Here is a 24,484-nt window from a genome sequence, read left to right on the forward strand (position 1 = left end):
TCAAATTAAAACATGAAAGATGAAATTATGAATGGTAGAGTTGTAATAGGACGTCTACAGTTTTCATTTTTACAGTCTTTTTCTCCCCCTCATACGTCATCACATATGTTTCTGTTACCCTCTTACATCTCAATACATAAACTTTTCAATGAAGGTTTGTTATGAAGGCACTCGTGGAGGCAGGTAAGTCCTTGTGATATGGATTTATTTAGTAAACGGGTAAAAGACCCCCAGCACATCAGAAACATCCAATGTAAGCAAGGGACAACTCCAACTGACAAATATAGAATGCTGGGGACTGAGCAAGCGGCTAGTGGCCCTATGACATCATCAGAACCTGGCAGCAGTGACAACTCCACGCTTCCATAGCGTCTAGCATTGCATACATGTCTCCCCCTCCATATTAATAACAACATAACATAATAACTTCACAACCCATCTCCCTCTTTTTCATAAAAGTTCTTCACCAAGTCTCTCCACTTTACACGTGACATCTTTTTACAGTAGCGATACGGTCTTTATTCCAAACCTGACCACCAGCAACACGCACTGCACCCTTCAACACAGCAACAACTCTAACTGGTTCAGAATACAAGTCACCCTTCTTTCTCACCACTCCCTTCTTAATCCTCACCCAGTCACCACACTCCACACGCAATTCCTTCCTTCCTCTCCTTTTTATTCTCACGCATGACCCATTCACTCTTCTTCTTCTTGAGACTTCCTCACCTCATCGATAACCACATCAGATTCCTGCTTCTGCCTAACCATGGCGGACACGCCATGGAGTAAGGTTTTCGACCTCTCATAAGTTCGAACGGACACAGACCGGTAGTAGCGTGAGGTGCCATGCGCAATGCCCACATCCTATTTTGAATAGTCACCAATTTGTCCAATCCACACTCTTCCCCCATGCGAATGCTCGCCATCACACATCTGTTCAACCTGTCAACGGCTCCATTGGTTTCAGGATGATAAAGAGCTGCCCTCTTATAGCTCACACCACATTTTTCCAAATACTTGGGAAAGCATCCACCGTGCCATTGTCTGTAAGAACACTTCCTGGGAGACCCTCACTTGCAAAGATCTCTTGCAATACCTTAACCATACTTTCCCCCGATATTTCTCTCACAACTTTGAAATCTACCCACCTAGAGAACAAATCGACAACCAGAACCACAAACCTTCCCCGACCATATCCCAAATCGACGGGTCCTAATATGTCCATAGCTACATCACTCCAAATCTTAGACGGAACACCAACATCAATTAAAGGTTGTTTCCTGGCCTCTACGCCCTTACCACTTCTTATGCAAAATTGGCACTCACTCAAACGGGCTTCAACTTCTTTATCAAAGCCTGGCCACCAGTAATCCGTCCTCAGTACCCCTTTCGTCTTTGCGATGCCAATATGTCCACTGTGCGCCAGATCGATAATCTTTCTTCAAATCCCCACTGGTGCTACTGCCCTCTCCCACCTGAACAATATCTCATCCGCAACAGATAATTCATCCTTCACCTCCCAGAAAGGTCTTTCTTCCTCCAACAAGGATGATTTATTTGGCCAAACAGTAGAAACTACATACAATATCACCCTGCTCAAAATCACATCCTTCCTTATCTCATCCAACCACTCTTGCTTGGATACAATGCCTTTTGTACTCACAAACACCATCTCCATGTTATCATCTTCAATCCTATCTTGGGAACTAACCTTGACTCTGACAAATTGTCCGCCAACGTGTTCTCTCTTCCAGGAATCACCTCCATAACGAACTTGTGCGCTTGCAACCTGGTGACCCATCCAGCCACCCTTCGTGAAATCTTGTCCAGACCTTTCGTCTCAAAGATTACTTTCAAAGGTTTGTGATCCGTCCGGATCACAAATTCCACACCCCAGACAAAATGTTTAAATCTCTCTACGGCCCAATAACATGCGAGAGCTTCCTTGCATTGCATACATGTCTCCCCCTCCATATTAATAACAACATAACATAATAACTTCACAACACAGTTCTCCCCTTTTCCTCCCCCAGACCACCCAGCAACATACATCTTCGCATATTTACATCATTTTAGTCATACTGCAGTTACGGATTGATGGGCTTTGTTATGAGTTCATTCGCTATCAGAGTTCTCAGTGTCTGGTGGGGTGGTGCCCAGGTATGTTCTAAACGGAGTCCAAATGTCTTTCGGTCTGCAAGATGGGGATACCATTCCTATATAAGTTTCCTCACATTCATTAATATATGTTAAAGTTCTGAGGATATTTTCTGCGCGTGGGGCATGACTACTCTTCCAATTTTGAAGGATATACTTTTTAGGTGCTGCACAGGCTACGTTAAACAATCTCCTGGTTTTTTCTGGGGTTTTCCCTATATCACCGAAGAGGTATTTTTGAGGCTTGAGCTGCGCTGGGATTTGTTATGTCTTCTAATATGTTCGCTACTTCACGCCAGAATCCTACTATCAAGGGGCAGGCCCAGTACATGTGGAATGCATCCGCACAGGGGTTGTTACATTTCGAGCAGTTTCCAGATACAGATTTATGAAATTTCGCCATTCTGCTTGTGGTGTAATGGAGTTTATTCAATATTTTGAACTGTATGAGTCTTAGGCCCGCATTCAGCGATACCTTCTTAGTGAGGAGACAGTACCTGGTCCATGTCCCTTCTTCTTTTGTTGCACCTATGTCTTTTTCCCATGAGGCCTTGATGTTAGACGATTTTGCGTGTGTTTGAATTATGTTGTATAGTATGGACACCCCTGTACCTGTTTGTGAATACAGTGATGATAACATGGGTGTTCGGGCGGTTCTATTGGGAATGTTGGCCATCGTTTCTTGAATGCTGCCTTAATACGGTTTTATTGCAGGGTGACTAGTTGGTTTCTCCCTACTGTGTCTGCGAAGTCCTCTGGGGTTACGAATCTACCGTCTGGAAACATGGCTTTCGTTTCGTGTTCCGGGATCCAAGCCTTCTGTATGCTAATGTCGTATGTTGGCTTAATGCCTGGAAAGTTCCATAACAGGGCTTGTGAATCATAGGGTGTGTCGATGTGAAGCCGTTTACTGATTGCGGCCAATGCCGCGATTGTGCAAGATGCGGGGTCAAATGTACATTCATCTCTATGAGATCTTGCGAAAATTATGGCTCTTAGGTCTGACGGACGGACCGAGTGCCGTTCAATGGGGAAGTGTGGTGCACTATCAATAGGGTCCTGCCAGTATTTAGCATATTGTGCCTGCGCCACTTGATAATACAGCTCGAAGTCGGGTGCGGCGAAGCCCCCCATTTCATAGGGTTCCACTAGTTTGTCCCATTTCAGCCTATTTGCTCCGCCGTTCCATATGAAGGTGGTCGCCATGGAGCGTAGGTTTTCGAATCCTACGTCTTCCTTTTAATAAATGAGGGGCGGGGGCAGAGAGGGAAGAGAATTACTAAATAGATTAATATGTTCTCATTGAAGCAAGAGTATTACTGTAAATGGACTGGCCTAATCACCTGTATAAATGGTTGTACAGAAGCAAAGTGAAGTGTTACTGTTCAAAGATTGTGAGTAAGCATAAACATGGTTGAAATATTGTCACTTGTATTTAAAATGGAATATGTTGTGTGTGCATGACAACCATGTTTCATATGCATATGAATGCTTGACTTATAAAGGGACCACACCCATATATGGCAGCATTTCTTCCATATGTTTTAGCTTTTTGTGCTTGTGAAGCGGATGTGCTTGTAAATCATGATGCTTTTGTCTGCAGGCCTTGTCGGATAATTTTGCTTCTAAATCGACTTTTCTCTCTTTTTTTGGGACAGTTCACAGAAACCCACAGACTGATGCAGCTGCGAAGGTTTGCTCATGGAACAGCAGGGCTTGTATTTCTTACTGCCCTTTCAGGTAATTAGTAGTTTCACCACGTCAGCATCAACCTTAGGACACAGGAATGTTGCCAATAAATTGCAAACTCGTGATATGGTAATGCTTAAAAATAAGATTGGGGGCAATGTCATACATTTCTGCCTCTTTAAATATGACCATCTTGCTCATACCGCCTGCATTGAATAATGTATTCTACATAATACCCGACTGTGGAAATACCAATGGGCACTAATCAAGATATTGCAGTTTTATAGGGAAATTTACCAGTATGTTTCCTGTGGATAAAATGGTATGAACAACGCTTGGTGTGAAGTATTATATGCATCTATATTGGGGGATCAAGCTGAAGTGTGACTGTGGATCAGCAGGGTTTGCAGACTGCATACACATCGTTCTTTACTCGGGGGCCCACCTGACTTTGCTTTTCAAGCATCACTTTGGTATGCATTCTCTTCGTCATATGGATCCAAGCACATTGTGTTCCTCATTCTTTCTCCAGACTTGGAAGTACATATGTTTTGTGTCCGCATATATTAAAATGTCATGTATTTGTATATCAATTTTAGGTGCATTTGTTGCAGGACTGGACGCTGGTCTAGTTTACAACTCTTTCCCCAAGATGGGCGAACGGTGGATCCCCGACGACCTTCTTGCTTTCTCACCAGCACTGAAAAATGTCTTTGAAAACCCAACAACAGTGCAGTTTGACCATAGAATACTGGTACTGATTTTTTTATTCTTTTTTATATATCCCCTTACATAAAGTCCTGACCAAGTGCCATATCTTTGAGTGAGTACACAAAAAGGTGTTCCCGTGTAGTTAACTTTGTAAATACAATGTATGCTATATAGATGTTACCTTAAGTGGTAATTTAATCACATTTTTTACAGATCTATGGTACCTATATATATTGTACCATAAGCCCTGTGAGTACTCAGGGTCTCGATGATGCCAAAATCAAAAAAAGAAAAAGTAAATAGAGTGTACAGCAAATATATATTTTTTTTTAGTGCAAAAGAAAATTGTCTGAGATTCATGAAATAGACATTCCGGCTTAATATAGTGCTGATAGATCAAAAAGTGATACAAAACCTAAATAAAGTAGAGCAACTTGCTATTATTTCAACAATTAAACAGTGATTGTGAAAAAATCTAAATGTATATTTGAACATAATCATATGGGGAATAGCTAGCAACAGAGAAAATTTTGTTGTGAGGAAACACAAACAGTAAGTACAGAAACAGTTTCAACATGAAATGGAAAAGCACATCCAATATTAGTCCTAAGAGGGATCTATGTGTTTGCAAAACAGAAAATACAGCTGAATTGGCTGACTGTCCCTGGCTAATCAGTGAAGTTAAGACATCATCATGTGCATATTGACGCAGGAAAAACCAATTGCAACTTATTGTGGACATCAATACATCATTATAAACATGAATAAATCATTCCAAAAAGTCCTGGTTAGAAGATAACATTTTAAGGCTGATTTGAGTGAAGCACATAAATATTGGTTATTTTCCTGTTTGTGAATGTCTAGACCTCCTGCTGCTTTTTTCTCTTAAAACGTGAGCGTTCTGTAAATCTGAATGCATACCTTGCTTTTTATTGCACACATTGACATTAACTCCTGTCTTCTTTGCCAGTTTATCAAATAACCAATTTGCAACCAGATGATTGGAAGGTCTTATGACCCTGTGCAACAAGACCTCCTCACTCTCACTAAGAACATCCAGCCCAGTCTGGAATTTCTCACCCTATGTGACCTTTAAAACCAGACAACCAAGCAGATTGCTGAAGCATAATTCAAATTGAAATCCATCAAGCTAAAGCCCGCCCCTCCTAATGCTTTCATAGTCGATCACAAGACGCAAATTCAAGGTCCACAGCACCTAAATGATGCATATCTGATTCCATCATACACCTCTTATCTCACTCAAAGCTCTACCACCAGTGGAAAAAGTACATTAAACTAACTAGAGCAAACTTCATCAACACTATCATCAAAGCCAAAAACCAAAGTAAACCCATAATCAAAGCAGTCACTCTTCATCAGCCCCATACCAGACCCACATCTAATTTCCACTAAACTGCAAAGCCATCAACCTCTTTTGTTGGCAAAGTCAAACTTAACATTGACCCTACTCCCGAACTCGCATACATATTCATAATCTAGTCCCCTAGAGTGGAAGAGCTTCCGACCCCTACCGTCCAAGCCCTCTTCAGCCATTCTAACACCGCTCAAAGTACTACCTACATAGAGGACCTCTCCCCATCCTTGGTCATCTAAGTAAACTGTTGCAAATCCCTGGTCACTGTTTACATGGAATGGCGCTTTCCAACCACCCTGAAAATTACACATATGCTCCCTTTCTTATAAAAGCCTCACCTTGAATCAACTGGATTCAAGAACTACTACCCCATTGTCCAACACCCCTTCTAAAGTAAAATCACGGAGAAAGTAATCATACTCTAGATCTTTCAAGCTAAATTAGTCAAGTAATAACTCTAAGGTGGGACACTAGAGTGCAGCGCTCAAAATGGCTGCAAACTAGAGGAGCACAGCGCTGGGCAGAAAATACTTCAAAATAAATATCAATGGCTGCATCTGACTCTACCCATGCAGTGGGGGACCGGGAGAGGGCATAGAAAGCCAGGGCACCAGAACTGGGCGTAGTGCACCAAGGATGCCTGTTGCGACATGGGACCCGGTAGCGGGGCACAGTGCGCACGGGAGGTGACGCTGCAGGCCTCAGGTGATGTGGGCTGGAGGAGGGTGCTGCAGGCCGGATCGGTGTACCTGCTCTGCACCATAATATGTGCTGCCCCTCCCTGGAACTGAGATGGATTGCCAGTGTTGTGGTAAGTGCCGTGGTGGCTGCTGCGCATGGCGGCAACAGCTCTCCCCTTCAATTTGGCATCTGCACAGACCTAACACTGGGCAACTGTGGCAGTGGAGCTGCGGGGAGATTTTAAAAAAAACTCTGAATGCACTTTCAGCATAGAGGCAGGGACTGAAACAGGCACCTCAAATACTGAGGCCACAGCACATTGAGAGAGTCAACGGCGCGGGTGTTGGCTGTGCTGTGGTAACTGGGCTGCAGTGTAGGATTCCACCATAATAAGTGATCCGGCAAGGATAGGGGAGTGGACCCCCTAATCCCTTGGAAATATGGGGAACAACAAGAAACAAGCCAAAATGGAAGCATACGTAAACTTGCTGTGGGCCTAGACACAGGGTGCAGATGCGGCATTGGGACACACTGACTACAACAGCAACACAGATTGGCTTCTGCCATCTAAGGACAGGATTTATGTCATGGTCCAGAAACTGGATTCTTTATCCTCCAAGGTCCATAATTCAATGGCTCAAATTGACAAGCTATGTGCCACGTTTACACATGCGGAAGATCACATTGAAGCACTTGAGGATACAGCCGCACAACGGTGTAGCACATGGACAAGTTAGCACTTGAAATTAAGTGTATAAGCTCCAAATAAGAAGACCTGGAACGCAGATCAAGGAGAAATAATCTACACTTGACAAGGTTGCCTTTGTCCTCCAATATCGATTACAAAATGGAAGTGTCCATGGAGCTCCTATAAAGAGATTGTAGGCAACCCACCGGTTTCGGAGCATTTGGTAGTGGAGCGCCCGCCCAGAGCCTTAATGGCGAGACTGCCTCCCGATTCCTCCACTGCGTCCAGTTATCATGAATATACTAAACTAGAGGGACCTTGATGTGCTCCTGGCGGTGGCCCATGAGAAGAAGACATTGCATTGCCAAGGGTGTCCCCGATTATGCAATCTATCTAACAATGAGCACACATCTTCTCTAATTTATACCAAAAGGCACAATACAGTACGGAGCATTCCACATTTGCAGCACAGGCATGCTGGGAGGAAACACTGGGGATACTGTTTACGGACCCAGAGTGGGATTGGGCATGTCAACAAATACAGATCCACAAATCGGGGCCACAAGTTGATACATTTGAAATACCTACACCAGATATACTACACCCCACACAGGATGCATGTGTGCACCGGAGAGGTCCCAGATAAATGTAAGAGGTGTACAAGGGATCAGGCCGACCTATTGCATTAAGCATGAGGCGATGCTAGGGTGCAGGACTTCTCGAAAGGTGATAGGAATACATTGTCCAGAATAGTGGGAGTGGAGTTACAGCCAGAGCCTATATTGTGGCTCCAAGGCCTATTTCGGGTTCAGTTGAATGAGGACACAAGATTTGTCAACTTGGCACCACTGGCAGCTAGATGGAATGTGACGATGTGCTGAGGGGGTTAAAAGGGCCCCAACAGTAGAATCCTGACTGATGGACGAAAGATACTCCTATGGTCAATCAATGACTTATGCTTCACTGCAACCTCTGGCTAATAGGCCAAAAGACATTTGGGCCCGACTGAATGAATTCCTTGCAGCAGCAGACGGTACAGATGCAGCACTGCAGTAGGCAACCCATGAATGGACGTGGGCCGGGATGTGCCCATGATTATAGGTGGTAGAAGAGATACATGGACCGTAGGAATGGTTTTAATACCTTCACGAATTGTGCAAGAGAAGATATAAAATGCCTCTCCTTAATCATGTTTTTCACTAACCTCAGATTCAAAATGATTTAACATTCTCTTCGTTATTGTTCTTAATTTTTCTATTTTCTAAACTATGAATAATGTTTAAAAAAGAAAAAAAGGTAATGCCTCTAAGATCAGAATATTCGGGATTCTCAAACGTAGGTGGTGTATAAATGTGACTGAGTACTATAGAATTGCACTGTGTACCCTAGGCCTTTCTCCATATATTCAGGATTCTCAAACTTGGGTGTGTCTCCCCTTCTGTCTTAATGTGCTTTTTGTGATCTCTTTAAATCCTGCGTGTCGTCTTGTCCCGTTACTCTAATTGCCTGCCTCTCGCTGTCCTGTCTGCCTGCTCTAGTTGTCCTTTCTAGAGTCTTCCCCCTCTCCCTTCCACCTCTCCCACCTACTCTATGGTGCTCACTGTCTCTCCTATCTTTTCCAACTGCTTATCTATCGACTATCCGGCTCTCCTCATTAAATCTGGTAGGAAGAAGTTTAAAAAGGACATCCTGGTCTCCAACCCAGATCTCCCTATAGCTGACACCTACACTAGTGCCTCCTTCAAGGAAACTCTCACCGACATCCTCTTTGTCGTTCCTTCGCCTGACCTATGGACCCTTCATATGGTCTCTGTTCTCTCTCCTTTCTCTTCCTCTCCCATTAATGGTGACACCCGGTGGGATGCCCTCCTGGCCTCCTTCCACTCCTCTAAGGTCATCATTAATGTATACTCCATGAATACTCTAATGGGACCATCTTGGTCCAAGGCCCTCAGGCCAACCGTCACCTCTTTGACAGACGCCTCCCGCGTCTCATCAACTTCCCTTCTTCTCCAACTGTCCCCTCTCCCCTCCGTGACTACCTCACCTCTCCCTTCTGCCTCCTCCTCGGCTACCTTGCCTTCTCCTTACCTCTCTACCCCCTCTCAGGCTCCTTCTACACCTCCAAAGGGCATACCTCGGACCTGTACCCCTCCCTGGAAGTCCTTCAAGGATGGCAACCTTCTCCATATTGCCACTCTTAACTCTCGCTCTGCTGTCAAACACTCCTCTGATATCTGCCGCCTTCTTGAAGAACTTGACCTGATGTCCTCGGTCTCACTTAGACATGGTTCACGGCCAGCTCTATCACTAGCTTTGACACGCTCCTACCTGACGGCTACAAGATCCTCTCCGCACCCAGGTCCAACCGCTCTGGTGGGGGTATAGCCCTGATCTTCCCCGAGTGGATTCCTGCCTCTGTCATTCCTATGCAGGCCTTCTCTCTCCCCTAGCCATTCCCTTACTATGGCTACTATCTATCGGCCCCCTGGTCAGATCTCCTCCTTCCTTTGAGTGGGCGGACCTCTCCTCCTCATTCATGGCCTCAACCACTCCTCTTCACCTTTTTGGGGACTTCAACATCCACCTGGATGCCTCCTGTCCTCCCTCTGTACTCTTTCGTGACCTCTGCGACTCTATCTCACTCACTATTCTCCCCTCTGGGCCGACTCACTCTGCAGGGCACACGCTGGATGTTCTGATCTCCTCAGACCTTCCTCTCTCTGTTCCTCTCTCCACTCCTCTCTCCTGGAGTGAACACTGTCTCCTCTCCTCCAACCTCACCCTCCCTACCCCTCTGGCCAAGCCACCTCCATCACTGCCACCCACTTTCTCGGTCATCCGACCCATGAAGCGCGTGTCAGCTGAGGCTTTCGCCGCCAGACACAGCCCTCTCCACGCTGCGCTCTGCTATATCTGATACTCTTGATATCCTTGCCGCTGTCATGAGAATCCGCCTGAAGCCCAAAGCCAAGTGCAACTCGTGCAACTCCGGTATGACTCTGACCTCATTACCCTGAAACGCAAGTGCAGGGTGGCCGAGAGGAAATGGCGGGCTTCATGTACATTCTCTGACAAACTGGTCTGCCGCCTGCTCCAGAGGCAATACCTGCTTTCTGTCCTAACCAAGAAGAGGGCTCATATCCAAGCCTGCGTCTCTTCTGGATCAAACAACTCGGCTGAACTCTTTAAAATCTGCAAGGAACTGGCCAATCCTGCCGCAGTCTCTACCTCTCCTGTCCCTTCCCAGGCCCACTGCACGGCACTGGCTTCTCACTTCATCTCTAAAACTCAGGACATCCTGTCCTCACTCTCCTCCTATTCCCTCCCTCACACTCTCCCCTGCTCTTCCTCTGGCCTTTCTGCGGCCTCCTCTCCTCCCTCCTTCTCTGCCTTTCCCCTGTTCTCCGCTGATGAGGTTTCTAGACAAGTCTGATCTATGAAAGTCTCGTCAAAACAGGTTCACCGCTGTTCCTCCAAAACCATAAAGGACCACATTGACTCCCTGGCTCCTGTCCTTGCTGATTTTTGCAATCACTCCTTTGCCACTGGAGTCTTCCCATCCGCCCTGAAGCACTCCCTTGTGCATCCCCTTCTTAAGAAACCCTCTGCTGACCCCTCCTGCCCGGCTAAATATCGCCCCATCTCCATCACTCCCTTCCTGGCCAAGCTCCTGGAGAAACTGGCCATCTCCCAGCTTAATCTCCACAGTGAATCTGTTGGCTGTCTTCATGGCCATCAGTCTGGCTTCAGAGCTGCCAGAAACACGGAAACTGCTCTCCTGAACATCCGTGAAGACCTGCTCTCCAACCTTGACTCCAACACCTCCTGTGTCCTCATCTTGCTTGATCTCTCTTCTGCCTTTGACACTGTCAACCATCCCATCCTGCTCAACCGTCTCCGTGATAACCTGGGTATCACTGGTCAGGCTCTGGCGTGGCTGACTTCTTTCCTCTCTGACCGACCCTCCCAGGTTCATCTTGGGTCCTTCCTCTCTGCTATCTTTTTCTCTACTTGCGGTGTCCCCCAGGGGTCTAACCTCTCTCCCTGGCTGTTCAACCAACACCTGGCACTCCTGGCCCACCGCATAGCTGCTCGCTGTCCCAACTTTCAGTGCTACACGGATGACACTCAGCTCATCTTCAGGCTACCCAGGGCCTCCTCTTCTACTTCGCTCATCTCCGACTGTGTCTGCTATCCAGGAGTGGTGCGCCGCCAGTGATCTCTGCCTTAATGCCAGTAAGACTGAGATTCTCCTCATCGGCACACCCACTCCCTCCTTTCCTGTATCTCTCTGGCCGGCCTCTCTTGGCCCCCTTCCTGCTCCCACCTGCAATGCTAAAAATCTCGGGGTCGTCTTCGACTCTACTGTCTCCTTCTCTCCTCACATCTCTGACTCTAAGAAGTCATACTACAAGCCACACCTCCTCAGAGGTATTCTTCCTTTCCTCTCCTTCCCCCAGAAGCTCACTGTCTCCAGAGCTTCTCTCCATGCTGGACTATTGTAACAGTCTCTTTCTAATTCTACCTGCTTCTACTCTCCGCACTCTGCAACTTATCCAGAACAGAACTGCGAGACTTGTCCTTGTCCTCAAGCCCAGGGATCGTATCTCTCCAGGAATGAAATCTCTGCACTGGCTCCCACTGGCTGCGAGAATTAAGTTCAAAACCCTCTGCATCGTCCACAGAGCCTTCTGTGTCCTGGGGCCTCAATACCTTCAACTCTCTCTTCCTAAATACCTTCCTTCCTGAGCTTTTCGCTCATCTGCTTCCAATTCCCTCAGGGTCAGTCGCTTCTCCAAGCAACAAGCTGGTGGTAGATCACTCTCTTCGGCTGGGGCCTCCCTCTGGAACAACCTCCTTGCCTCCCTGAAACTTGAGAAGAATCATCTTCGGTTCTGTAAGCACCTCAAAACATTTCTCTTCTCGTCCGCTTTTTCTCCTCTTCTCCCTTGCTGATTTCCTGGCTGACACGGAAACTGCACTGGTTACCTGGCCACCCTCCGATCTCGGGCCCAGATCCACTCCCCCGCCAGTCGGTTCCTGACAACCCCTGCACTTGGTGACTGTTTTCTATATCCCTACGGTCCCACTTCCTGCACTTGACACCGGACGTCTGCACTTACCCTTTCACTTGCCACCTGCTGGCCGCACTTTTATTATTGTTTATTTATTGTATTATCCCATGTACTGCACGTTCCTCTTCCACTTCCCCCTGCACTTCTCCTCCATCCCCTCCCTTGCACTTGCGCGATCTGAATGACACCTGGCCTAATAGGATTGTTGTCTGTCTTCCCCCGTTTCCCCTCCCTTGCCTCGTCGCGCCTTGAAACACTTGTGTATAGGCGCGTTATAAATGCCATATCTTATCAGATCAGTCTGGCTTTCATGCAGCACTGAAACCAACATTATCTAATGGAAGACCATTCTCCACTCTTACTTGACAGTCGGACGCCATGCCTTTTTTGATTCTGCTTCGTTGCCTTTCAACAAGGCTGAGTGTTTCTGACAACCCTTTTAGTGTTCATGAGGGTAAAGGGGGAATAGTCACTTGTTCTGTGCATTCCATAGTAACATCAAAATAGCCAGGTCAACTCTGTCTGCTTCGCCTACTGGGCCACCGAAGACTCTTTAGCATTCTATCTCCACAAACACTGACAGGCAGCATGGAAAAGTGGAAACTCCTTGTAAACGAGCCTGCTACTCCAATAATAACATAAAAGGGGATGATGTGATGGATTTTATGGTTTATCCGTGATGTAAAAAAAAAACATTTTTATACACACAAACAGTATTTTTTTGTCTAAAGCTAAATTGGGGGCAGTGATATTCACATAGCTGCCGACCATGGCATAGAATGCTGCAATTTCTTCTGGTAGAGAATCTCATCAGGATGTACAAGAAGAACTCCCTTTTGCAATTACATGCTCATCCAACTCGCATTCTGTGTTGGAAGCCTTTGTGATGGAGAAGTGCAGGACATTTCCTGTGGGTCCGCCCACGCCTACTCTAATTTAAAGAAAGAAAGAAAGACATTTCCTGTGCCAATTTCCCTGCAGATTAATCGGGCAATGGGATTTGCCCTTTGCGCTATGCCTGGGATTTCTGCAAAGAGGGCTCAGAGACTCCATTTTGGCTGGCAGACGCATAGGGGCCTGCACATGGAACAGGCAGCTCTGGGTTTAATTATGGCACTAGGGCTTCTGGGATTGCCACTCATGACCAGAAGCTTAGTTGGGAATTGTTGCCACAATGAATGCAGCATGCTGTCCAATTGAGTGAGACGGACTGCAAAATCTGGAGCGACAAAAGATGCTTTAAAGGTATCGGGAAGAGGCTGGTCCTATAATGGTTGCCGGTAACTGAACCAAGCTTATTTTCTCCACATCTTACTCCTCACAGGTGAGAAATCTTTGTCATGGTTGATAATGTTTACAGTTTTGCAGGTAATGCTGATGGAGTAGTCAACAGACCAGAGACCACTGACTGAAATGAATGGTGCCTTAGATAGGCAGCTGTCTTTAACAGAGGTTGTCATCTGCAGCATGCTTATTGACAAGTGCTTAGATTATGCATAGATTATGTGTGCATTGCTTTGCTTGATGTGCCAGCAGCTGTTTGGAGGTAGACAAGAAGCCGACAACTCACTCGCTCACACTGAGCCAGACAACAAGCACAAGTTTATTGAAGGCACTCCAAGGTAGCTGCTTTTAGTGTTCAGTACAGCTTTCGACGACTCATCCAATGGAAGGGAAGGTTCTGAAGAGCCTGCAAACTAAGTATAAGTTTACCTTTTTACCACCCCACCTCCTTCTTGAACCCACATGAGAGGATCTTTCTATAGACCTAGCCCTCGTATGGGCAGGGGTCCACTCCAGAAGCCTTTCCTTCTTTAGATATTGTGGTGGTGGAGCTCTTGGCTGATTCCGCTTTTGACCTGTGTTTAAGCAATAATGTAAACAAAATAATAGCTGCCTGCAATCCTCAATCCAGGTCTTGGCTTTGAAAGCCCGACAAATGTCAGTCCCTCGCTTAATGATGTGAAAGGAGGCAATATTTGCATTCCACAGGTTTGATTTCGATGTACATATGTTAATGCTCACAACTGGGGATCCTTAACCAGAGAAGATTTGGGATGTCCCGGAATCAAAGGGCTCGGACATGCGCTAGGGACAAGAGGAAGGACAGTCCTTCTGGGATAGAACATAGAAAAGGATCGACATTCTTTTCTCTGCACCAGTTGCAAAACGTCCTCCAACGGCAACGGTATAGAGATTTTGTTGCTGGCCTTCTTGCCGAAAGCAACACCTCCATGACGTCATCTGGAAGGTCCCAATCCTTGTATCTCAGCCTTTCAGATACCAAGCTTGAAGGTTGAGAGTTTTGACCTCTGGATGGAGGTCTCCTGGCCCAATCCGGGGAAATTAGGATCATGCGATTCCCAAACCGTCTCCTGATGACCTGAGGTATGACGGTAATTGGGGGGAACGCGTACAATGGTGGGAAATTCCACTCCACCACGAACGTGTCTCCCAGGGCTCCTCTCGGGGGAAATTCCCTTGAGCAATACCTTTCGCACTTCTGGTTGATTTTGGTCGCAAATAGGTCTACTTGAGGGGTTCCCCAAAGGGCGAAGATCTCTTGAATGACTTGCTGAGCCAGTTCCCATTCGTGGGACACCGTGCTCTGCCTGCCTGACCACTGCACATGAGCCCAGTTAAGAGCAAAGGACACTTTCATGGCTTTCTCACCCCTAAAACGGCCATGTGTGTGAGACATATTATCTAGAAAAACATCAAATGAAGATTGGACACTTCCAAAATGACCTAAATAGATACCAGTGGTGAACTAAATAACTTGAAAAACATCAAATGATCTAAGGGCAGATGTCTGGCGGTCAGCCTTTAAGTGACGTGGTTACAAAATATCTGAAGATGGTGTCTGTGGGTGAAGCGAAGTGCCTCCTGCTCATTGTCCTCAAGGCAGATGGCATAAAGGAGGTGGGTAGGCTAAACCTACTGCAACTGAGTTTAACTGTGGTGTTAAATCTAGGGGTCTCAATTAACATGAGTCTATGAAAGATCCAATCCTGAAGAAATTGAGATTTGTTAGCCATTACTTCAGTTTTGAGACGGCACATCTAATGGCTTTTATATATAGGTAAAGTATCATGGACAAGAAGATGGGCAGGCTGAAAATACCATGGTTTCGAGGAATGCTCAGAGCAATACCAAAGGTTATGAATTATTGAAAGCCTTCTAACTAGTCTGTACAAATGAATTCCCCAGATAACCAACTCTACCAATCACCTGTGGAGTCCTGTGAGGAACCATCCTCTGCCCATGATCTTCAATCTTAACATGGAACCACTTGGAACCCTCCTTGCTCCACACAACATCCATATCCACCAATATGCTACTTTCACGCAGCCCTACCTACAAATATCCTCCATCGAGGAAATCCAGACTCAATGCCTGCCTCTCTTTGAGACAGGCGTGGATGTCTAATACCTACCTGACGCTCAACCCCTCCAAGATTGAATTCCTACTGCTGACCAACAACACTGAACACCCTGACATCCTGGCTCTCTGCAATGCTCCTTCTGTAAAAGTAAGAGTTCCTGGGATCCACACACTTGGAAGGCTTCCACGTTCCCATCTGCGCAAAGCACCAGAGACTTCTGGTTTGAAAACGGTCACCACCAGTTCAACGTGCTACATTTGACCTAAAACAGGCTCCCAGAATCTTCACGGCAGTAGCAGCCCACCAGGTCTGTCTATATCTGGATGACTGTTTGATCCACGCATTGACAGCACCACAGGCTCAAATGTTTGCAAGATTCAATTAACCTTTTGATGCGTTTGGGTTAATAAACTTGGAAAAGTCGCTGCTTGCTCCACCGGTGACTTTAATACTCCTGGCAGTGGCGTTACACTCAGATCAGGTTACGGTGAAATCATTTTATGAGAATGGTTTTCATCTAGAGCGTGATGTACCAAAGATGAGCTCTTGGTAAGACCATAATTCCTTTGATACCGTATTGTAGAGGGCATATGAGACCAATTCAAGAATACCTCTGCATGAGGTGGTAGCAAATCTCAAGCTCATGGATGGACTGTATTTCATTGGATTGTTATTTCAGCGTGTACCAGGACTGGTGGAAGAACGTGGGGCCAGTTTATCAAGGGAGCATCATTACAGGAACTAACCTTTGCAGTCACTACAGTGACAGACACTTCATTGGAGGTTTGGGTGGCACACACTAGGATGTCCTGCAAACATGAATTTGCTCCGTATGTGGAAAATGTCTTCACGCATAAACATTTTAGAGTAAAGGGCAATCATATTGGCACTTCACTCGCTTCTAGACCAAAGTTGTTAGAATTCTAATGCACAGTACGACCACTATGTTTTATATCTGAAATCAAGGAGGGCATGTTGACTAGCGGTGTTCCTAGAAGCCGAGTAGCTGTGGAAATGGGCTATTTAAGAAAGCATGCATTTAACACCAAAGCATTTCCTGGATGTGAGCAATATAATACCCTCAGCGAAGGCATGACTGCTTGCCCTGAGAGTGGGGGGTGAAAGAGCAGCAGATGGATGGTGGAAAAACGTAACATATACCAGTTTGTAACGGCTCGGGACAAGAATGCCTGTCCTTCACAAGCAAATTCTCACAACAAGAGTCTCTGAGCAAAATGTTTTCAATTCCCTTGTCAAGGATATATGCCTATACCTTTTGCCTTATCGTATGACAGCTGAGAAATATGCTGCAGGTGCCTTGCATAATGATTCAGATAGTGTCACTGTGGGCTTGTCTGCATTGGGCATCGGACTCCATTTGTCTTTCAAGGAAACCTATTGGTACTAAAGCCATCCAGCGATCTTCTGTGAATGGCATTTTTTACTGGCCATCATCAAGAGTAAAGCAAACATGAGAAGTGTTATTGCATGTCTAGACTGGAATACAATGTGCAGCCAGATTGGACTTGTTTTCCTATTGTTGCAGTTTATTGTTAAGGGCAAAATAATGAAAGCATTAATGCTTCTGTGCACTGCACTGTTGGTAACTTGATTCTTTTCCATTTTTGGATTGGAGTTAACCCACAAAACCAAACGCAAACAATCTGTGTTTTTTCATTTTTTTTAAACCAATTGTACACAAAGTGTGCTATATAATAACCATTTTAACCAATTTTTCTAAATATTTTCTCAGGGTTGGGGGGGAAGCAACCCCAAATCCTCTGGTTGGTTCAGGCTCCCTTCCTCGGCTCGGTTACTCTGGCATATTTGTGGGAAATGTTTACACACATTCACTGAAAAAAATTCACCAGGTGCAATTGGGTGAGTGGCTGGTCGGTTAATGGGTATGAATGTGTACATACAAGGTTGGAGCCCGGGCAAGGGGCATTGGAACATGGAAGCGTTTTTTGGAGTAGGGGTTTATAGCGCAGCGGTCAGACAGACTGAACATTTTCTATGGCATGGCATTTTTTATTCTCATAAGGGGCAAGATCACTATGATGTGTGTTCTGTGAGAAATCTAGGGGTATTCTCCCATTTGGACCCAGGGAATCCTATATTCGGATGGCCAGGGCATGTCAATCTCCTTTGGATCCAGATCCTGGGGTGGACCAGTGCAGGAGGATCACCCGGGAATACCCTAGGCGAGACAGGGTATCCCCCTCTCACCCGTTATCCACAACCATACAACCCCTCTGTATTTTTGGAGTAAACGCACAACTTCCTCCCTCTCCCGGCCCCCCATTTTTGCATAATACTGAGAAGAAGAGGAGGCCACCTGGAGGGGTGAGGATTACCAGTGAAACACCCACTGAGACACAGAAGACCAACTACAACGCTCTGACAGCAGGTTGTCCCTTCATGAAGTCAGGCAGGGTCAGACAGACCCAACACTAATCGCACACCTGCTGCCCTTTAACGTCACACAGGTGTAAAAAAGGGAGGCTGCTGAGAGAGAAAGGTTAGATGCAGTTGGGAGAGCAAGAGGGAGTCGGCAAGGCTGAAACCGGCAGAGGATCTCTCTTCAAATCCCAAACACCAAAAGCAAGCTGGGAAGAGTGTCTGGAGCTGAGAAAACAAGAGGTTAGGAGCTGTCTGGTGAAACCAGATGAGGACCGTGTTTGGCGACACTGGCCCAGTGAGAAGGAAGTGCTGCAGCGTGTCGTAGGAGCCGTGTCTCCTACGTGTTGGATTCAGGCAGCCAGGACCTTGCTGTTGAGGTCCAGACAATTGCTTGTTCCCTTGGGACCATTGTCGACCCCAAGGATGTAAAGGGGCAGGTAGTGAGACCCTGACCCCATCCCCACACCAAAGGACGGAGCAGCTGACTTTGCAACGCTGCCCGGTGGGTCTGATCAAAAGCGAGAGTTGGAGAGACTCGGGCGAGCAGGTGGGAAGCAGAGCGTACAAGGGAAGGCACCAAGTAAAGCAGGCAAGTGGCCCGAACCCAAAAAGGAAGGTGAAAGTGATACCTGAAGTGGTCAGAGCCCGGAAGAGGGAGAAACAAGGTGAAAGTGATACCTGAAGTGGTCCAAGCCCGGATGAGGGAGACCCAAGGTGAAAGTAATACATGAAAGATGATAAGAGCCAAAGTAACAGATTGACCCGTGTGAGTGAACACGATATCGTAAGTCTCTGTAAAATGAAAGCGAAGTCCCTGAAGGGAAGTGATGTGAAGACTGAAAAGCAAATTAAACTAAAAGCCAAAACAGGGAAATCACTAAGTAGAAGAAAAGTGAATAGAATCCCCAAGAATGCTTGTTTGAAATGTAACTGAATGTAAAGTGAAAGGAATTGATTGTAAGAAATAAAAGTACCAGAATGCAGCAGTGTCAGTGTGGTCATATGTGGAATTAAAGCAAAGCCATATAGTTTTGAAAGTCTCCGACAGTAAAGCAAAGTGAATCTGGAAGTAAGAAGGTTGGGGGAAGGATATCCTGTTTCAATTGTGTAAGCCTGAAAGAGAAGTGAATTTTAAATATTAATTGCACTCCATGGCATTCTACGAATAAGACTTTCAAGGGAAAAGAGACATTGTTGCAGAAGGCCCTGGTATTTGTTCTGAACTGCATCCTCTAGCTGGAGAAGCTAGAGACTGTGCTAAGCTCGAGTGTGCCGCCTTGCACTGTGCTGAAAATGTGGGGGAAGAGAGGCCAACAGCCTGAACATCCTGACATATCTTTTTGTGAATACGTCTCTTTTTCGTAACACTGTTTGCCACACTATTTGTATTTGGAGGTAAGGATTGGCAATGGGTTTGTTTGTTTACCCCTTTTATTTTGACAAGACACTACTCGGACTGCGCTATTGTTATTTGATGGTCGTAGCTTGGTCCCATCTGTAGATTTAGGATTAGATAGGCGTTTTTCAAACCCTTTTTTAAGTTCAATAAACACTCTTGAGCTGTGTCACTTGTGTCTGTCTTTACCATGCCTTTCTTACAGTTCTTAGATGCAGGTGGCGGCATCTGTGTAGTCAAACAAAGAAATGTTTCCTTACTGTAGCATTTCATGTTTTACTGGCGTTGAGGGGAAAGTCAGCGAGTTAATGTTCGTACATGGGATACAGACAGGCTGCATGGACATGTTTTCTTACAGTATCATTACTGTGTGTACTATTATTGACCACGCACAGAGTTGGCTGGTACATTTGGCCATTGCTTCTTTGCTAGGTAAAAGAGTTAGTTTGATTAAAGCACATATATCTTTCGTGCAGTGTGTGTCGTGTCTCTGCAGCAGCATGATCATCATAGTGCCAGCCCAGGGTGCCACATCCCGTGCTTTGTTGCCAATCTTGAGATGGGGAGGGTGGCCCTCAGCATGGCTCACGGGGGGGCATCCACATTCTCCAGAATTGCATCTTTCATAGATTTTACATGCTGTGAATATTCCCCGTCAGGCTGGGAATCCTCGGTTACTTTTTTATTCCCCCCTGCCCTAGGCATGAAGAGCCTACATTTAACACCCTTGTTATGTGTGTTTTTGGTCCCTACCAATTGGACCTCGAGTAGCTCTAGACTTCCCTGTGGAGAAAAACCTGCGGTCGAGGGTGAGGGCCAGGTCTGAAAACGGCCGGTGAAAAAGGCAAACGTAGGATCGCCCATGGCTGCGAGCCGTTGTTGGCATCCGGAAGACTGGAGGGGGCCAGGCAGCCTGTCGTTGCCCACAGAAGGCCAGTTGTCACCAGGGAGGAAGTCAGCAGCAGAAGCAGCAAAACAGCGGAGGAACGCGATCATAAATCAAGGTCAATGAGAGAGGGCGAGGCCCCGTTCACGGAGGGGGACGCAAACATCTCCCAGGACACAGGTCTGAAGGCACGAGCACATCATTATCAACCCCACCCCTCGCCCCCACACTGATCACGGCCATGGAAAAGGAGCAGCAAAACCAACCCATCAACGGCAACGAAGCACCGAGATCCTGACTTTCACAATGCCACATAAAACGGCCTTGTCTACTGCATCTCACAAATCCAGCTCGTCCATGACTACATCTTGCAAGTCCAGCTCACACAAAATGAGCTTTTCCACGGCAACACAACTCGTACTCGTCGATGACGAAAGTCATGGACCAGGACCGCACAAATACAGTCCCGTCACCCTGGCCTCCAAACTCAGCAGCCGGGAAAGGCACACCCCTGGACCCCAAAAAAACACAGAAGGAGTAGGTCCCGTTGGTGACAGTCGATGACCACACTGTCGACAGCAGCCCCGAATGGAAGAACAAGAACGCCCTGAGGGTGGGCGGCTGGGGGCGCAACCTACACGATCAAAGGACATCTCTCAACCACACGTCAGCCAGGTTTCTCCTATCCAGTACTCTGATATAATGCCAGTGGAGATACTAGGGCATGAGGTGGATACCGATTTCGAAACACAGCATCAACAGCCAGAATCTGAGCAGTCGGTAGTATGGCAGCAGGACACTCTGGCTAGACCATCTACACCAGGGAGGCATATTCAGGAAGGAGACCTCCATGAAATGGCAGGTCGCACACCGCGACAACCACAGGAGGAGGCGGGCCCGGCTCTGCCCCAAAGAACACTCCCATTAACAAAACCGAATCCAACAAAGGGAAGTAAGGGCACTATTAACCAACCCATAGGGCCTACTGCCCTTACAAGTGCTTTCATCCCTGGAGAGGGTAATCGCACAGCTTGATGCAGTTTTAGTGAGACCAGGAGCACTGACTCTACAGCCGCCTCAACCAGCGGTCCCACGGGTACCACAGCAATCCACAATCAGGCCCAGGTCTGCTTTGCGGGAGAGGTCTGCAAGGTCATCCCCTTCTAGGCCCATGTCCACATTGCGGGCAAGGTCCTCCAGAGGACTCTCGTAACCCAGGTCAACTTCTCCCACCCTGCCAGCATCTCCTGCTGTGCGGCCAATGTGCAGGGGCAGGAGTGGTTCTCCGCCACTACCCACTCCATTACGCAAAAGGAGCCGTACACCGGCTCAGTCAGTACTGGAAGAAGGGGAATTTACAGATGCAGACCAGCCCCAGGCACCACGTCCTCGTCAACCACTCCAAGAAGGGACACAGATTCCCCCCAGGAATTTCCCCAGGACGAAGAATCAGCAAAGCCACCCCCAAACGACGACATCACAGGGGTTCCATTCTACAGTCATGAAAGCATGCAAGGAGTTCAGGCTCTTTGCTTCGGAGGTTGAGAAAGAATGCTTTTTATTTGACCATATGGGTAAGATGTGGAAGACAGTGGTCTCAATTGCCATCCTCGACCATGTGTGGCAAGAGGAGCTAAAAACAATGAAACGACTATTCACAATGCCAGCGGTGGAAGGCCGCGTAGACAAAAAGTACAACCCACCGGAAAATGCTCCAATGTCTTGCTTCCCAACCTTCTCCTGAGTCCGTTGTCTCGGCAGCTGCTAACCGGAAAGCTTAATCCGAAAAAAAAAGCGCTGTACCACTGGACAATGAAGCGCGAAAACAGTACGCTTTTGGTAAAAACTCCTTCGCAATTGGAGCCACAACAGTCAAAGCGGCCATCTCCCTAGCCATCATAGCTAGTTATGATAGAGAAATGTGGCATAAGCTCGCACCAATCTTTGAACATCTTTCAGAGGAGAAGCGTAAGGAGGAAGAGGCAATCCTAAAGGAAGGAGTCCTCCAACCTAGGTATCAACATGGCAGTGGACCTGGCAGAGATGGGGTTTTAAGCAAGTGGCCAACGGCTAAGTCCTAAGAAGGCAGGCCTCGCTCAGATGTACAAACCTCCGACCAGATGTCCACTATAAGGTCTCCTCCTACATGCTCCTTCGAGGGTGATGAGCTCTTCGGCCCCATGATTAACAAAGCGCTAATAACAATTAAAGCAGACCTAATCAGGTCGCTAACATTTTTGCAAAACAGTCGATCTTTTCAGCAGTTCAGGGGAGCACCCCGGCAGAATATCCACATCCTTGTCCAACAAAGAATGTCAGAACTCAAAGAGGCTCAACATACTACTCTTAGGGGTACAAGAGGGTTTACCAGCGGTACACAAATCAAAATCGGCACCGCAAGCAGCCCGCCATATCCCAAAGGGGGTGACTGGGTAAGACCCAACAATAACGACCCAACCCACAGCGCCCTGGGAGGGAGGAGCGCCAGGTTCGCCCGGGACTGGAGAAAGATAACAAAAGACAAATGGGTGCTAGGTCTGGTCTTATATGGGCAACTACTAGAGTTAAAGCAAACGCCCCTTCCCATACCTCACACAAGACCACACTCCTTTACGAGGTGCAGCTCCTGCTGCAAATAAGGGCTATAGGAAAAGTCCCCAAAAACCAAAGGGGGAAGGGAGTTTACTCAGTAGTACCAGTGTACTTCATCGTCCGCAAACCAGATGGAAAATGGAGGCCCATTCTAGACCTCGGAAGGTTAAGGAAGTTTATAAAGTGCCAGAAGTTCATTATGATCACTTTACAACAGGTCATAGAGGCAGTGAAGCACCATGACTACCTTCCATCCCTGGATCTCCAGGACGCGTATTATGTACGCGTCCATCCATCCAGGGCACCAGAAATGCCTCTGGTTTGTGGTCGGAAAATAGTATTACTAGTTCAGGGTCCTACCATTCGTCCTGATCGGCTTTGCACACCTTCATGAAATGCCTTGTGCCGGTGGTGGCCAGCCTGCACAGACAGGGACAGCACGTCTACTCTTATTTAGACGACTGGCTGGTATGATCCCCATCCAGGAAGGGAGCGCTAGCATCAAGAGCAGCAACAGTGGACCTATTGCAAGCAATGGTCTTTGCCATCAACTAAAGGAAATCCTTCTTGCGGCCGTACGAGAGACTCCTATTCCTGGAAACAGAATTCTCCACCCAAGAACCAAGGGTGCGTCCCTCCAGCGACAAGAGTAAACACCCTCATGGCCCTGCTAAAAACATTCACACCGAGCAAGGTAAAACAGTGCAGCAGTGCATGCAACACTCGGGACAATGGCGTTGTGCATACCACATGCTTCATATGAGACCGCTAGAAGAGTTCCAACAACCTGGTCGCAAACCACCGGATCATGGGGAGGAACAAGGTTCGAGTCCCTCTCAAACTACTCTCACAGCTTCAATGGTGGGCAGCCAAAGCCAATGTCTGCAAGGGGAAAGCGTTTCAGGATCCAAGTAAACGCTAGTTGCAGACGCCTCCCTCAACACCAAGAAAGGCTCAACCTGTTCCGGGTAACACCAGAGCAAGTAAGGCCTGGCCAAACAGGGCCTTGCCCACAACTCCATTAAAGTGCACTTGGTGGCCATCTCGAGATACATCTGGCGGCAGAAGGGCGTCTCCCTCTACGGACGCAGGCTCGTAATTTCCTCTAAGGACTCTTTAGAAATGTTCCACCAGTAAGGCAAATATCACCAGAATGGAGCCTCAAAGCTGTGCTCTCAGGGCTCATGAAGAAACTGTTTGAACCTATGGCCTCTGCACGTCTGGGTTACCTGTCCTGGAAAGTCGCCTTCCTGGTGGCTATTACGTCGGCCAGGAGGGTGTCTGAGCTGCAGGCCATCACCATCAACCAGCCATACTTTCGGTTCCAAAAAGACGGGGTACTTTTCATGACCAATCTGCAGTTCATTCCCAACGTGCCCACGGATTTCCACAGAAATTCCACAATATCCTTGCCAGTTTTCTTTACCATCTTCATCACCG

General features: G+C 47.0%; 1 protein-coding gene across 1 annotated transcript in view; it reads left to right on the top strand.

Moving 5' to 3' along the window:
- Nucleotides 1–24,484, top strand: part of COX15 (cytochrome c oxidase assembly homolog COX15) — a 301,085-nt gene that overhangs the window by 233,363 nt on the left and 43,238 nt on the right. Inside the window, exons 6-7 of the mRNA XM_069611522.1 lie at nucleotides 3,819–3,900; nucleotides 4,449–4,603. Of these exons, the coding sequence (XP_069467623.1) occupies nucleotides 3,819–3,900; nucleotides 4,449–4,603 (237 nt within the window). The remainder of the gene's footprint in view (nucleotides 1–3,818; nucleotides 3,901–4,448; nucleotides 4,604–24,484) is intronic.

Source organism: Ambystoma mexicanum, chromosome 8 (genome assembly GCF_040938575.1).
Source record: "Ambystoma mexicanum isolate Mex_15411 chromosome 8, UKY_AmexF1_1, whole genome shotgun sequence".
Lineage (NCBI taxonomy): Eukaryota > Metazoa > Chordata > Amphibia > Caudata > Ambystomatidae > Ambystoma > Ambystoma mexicanum.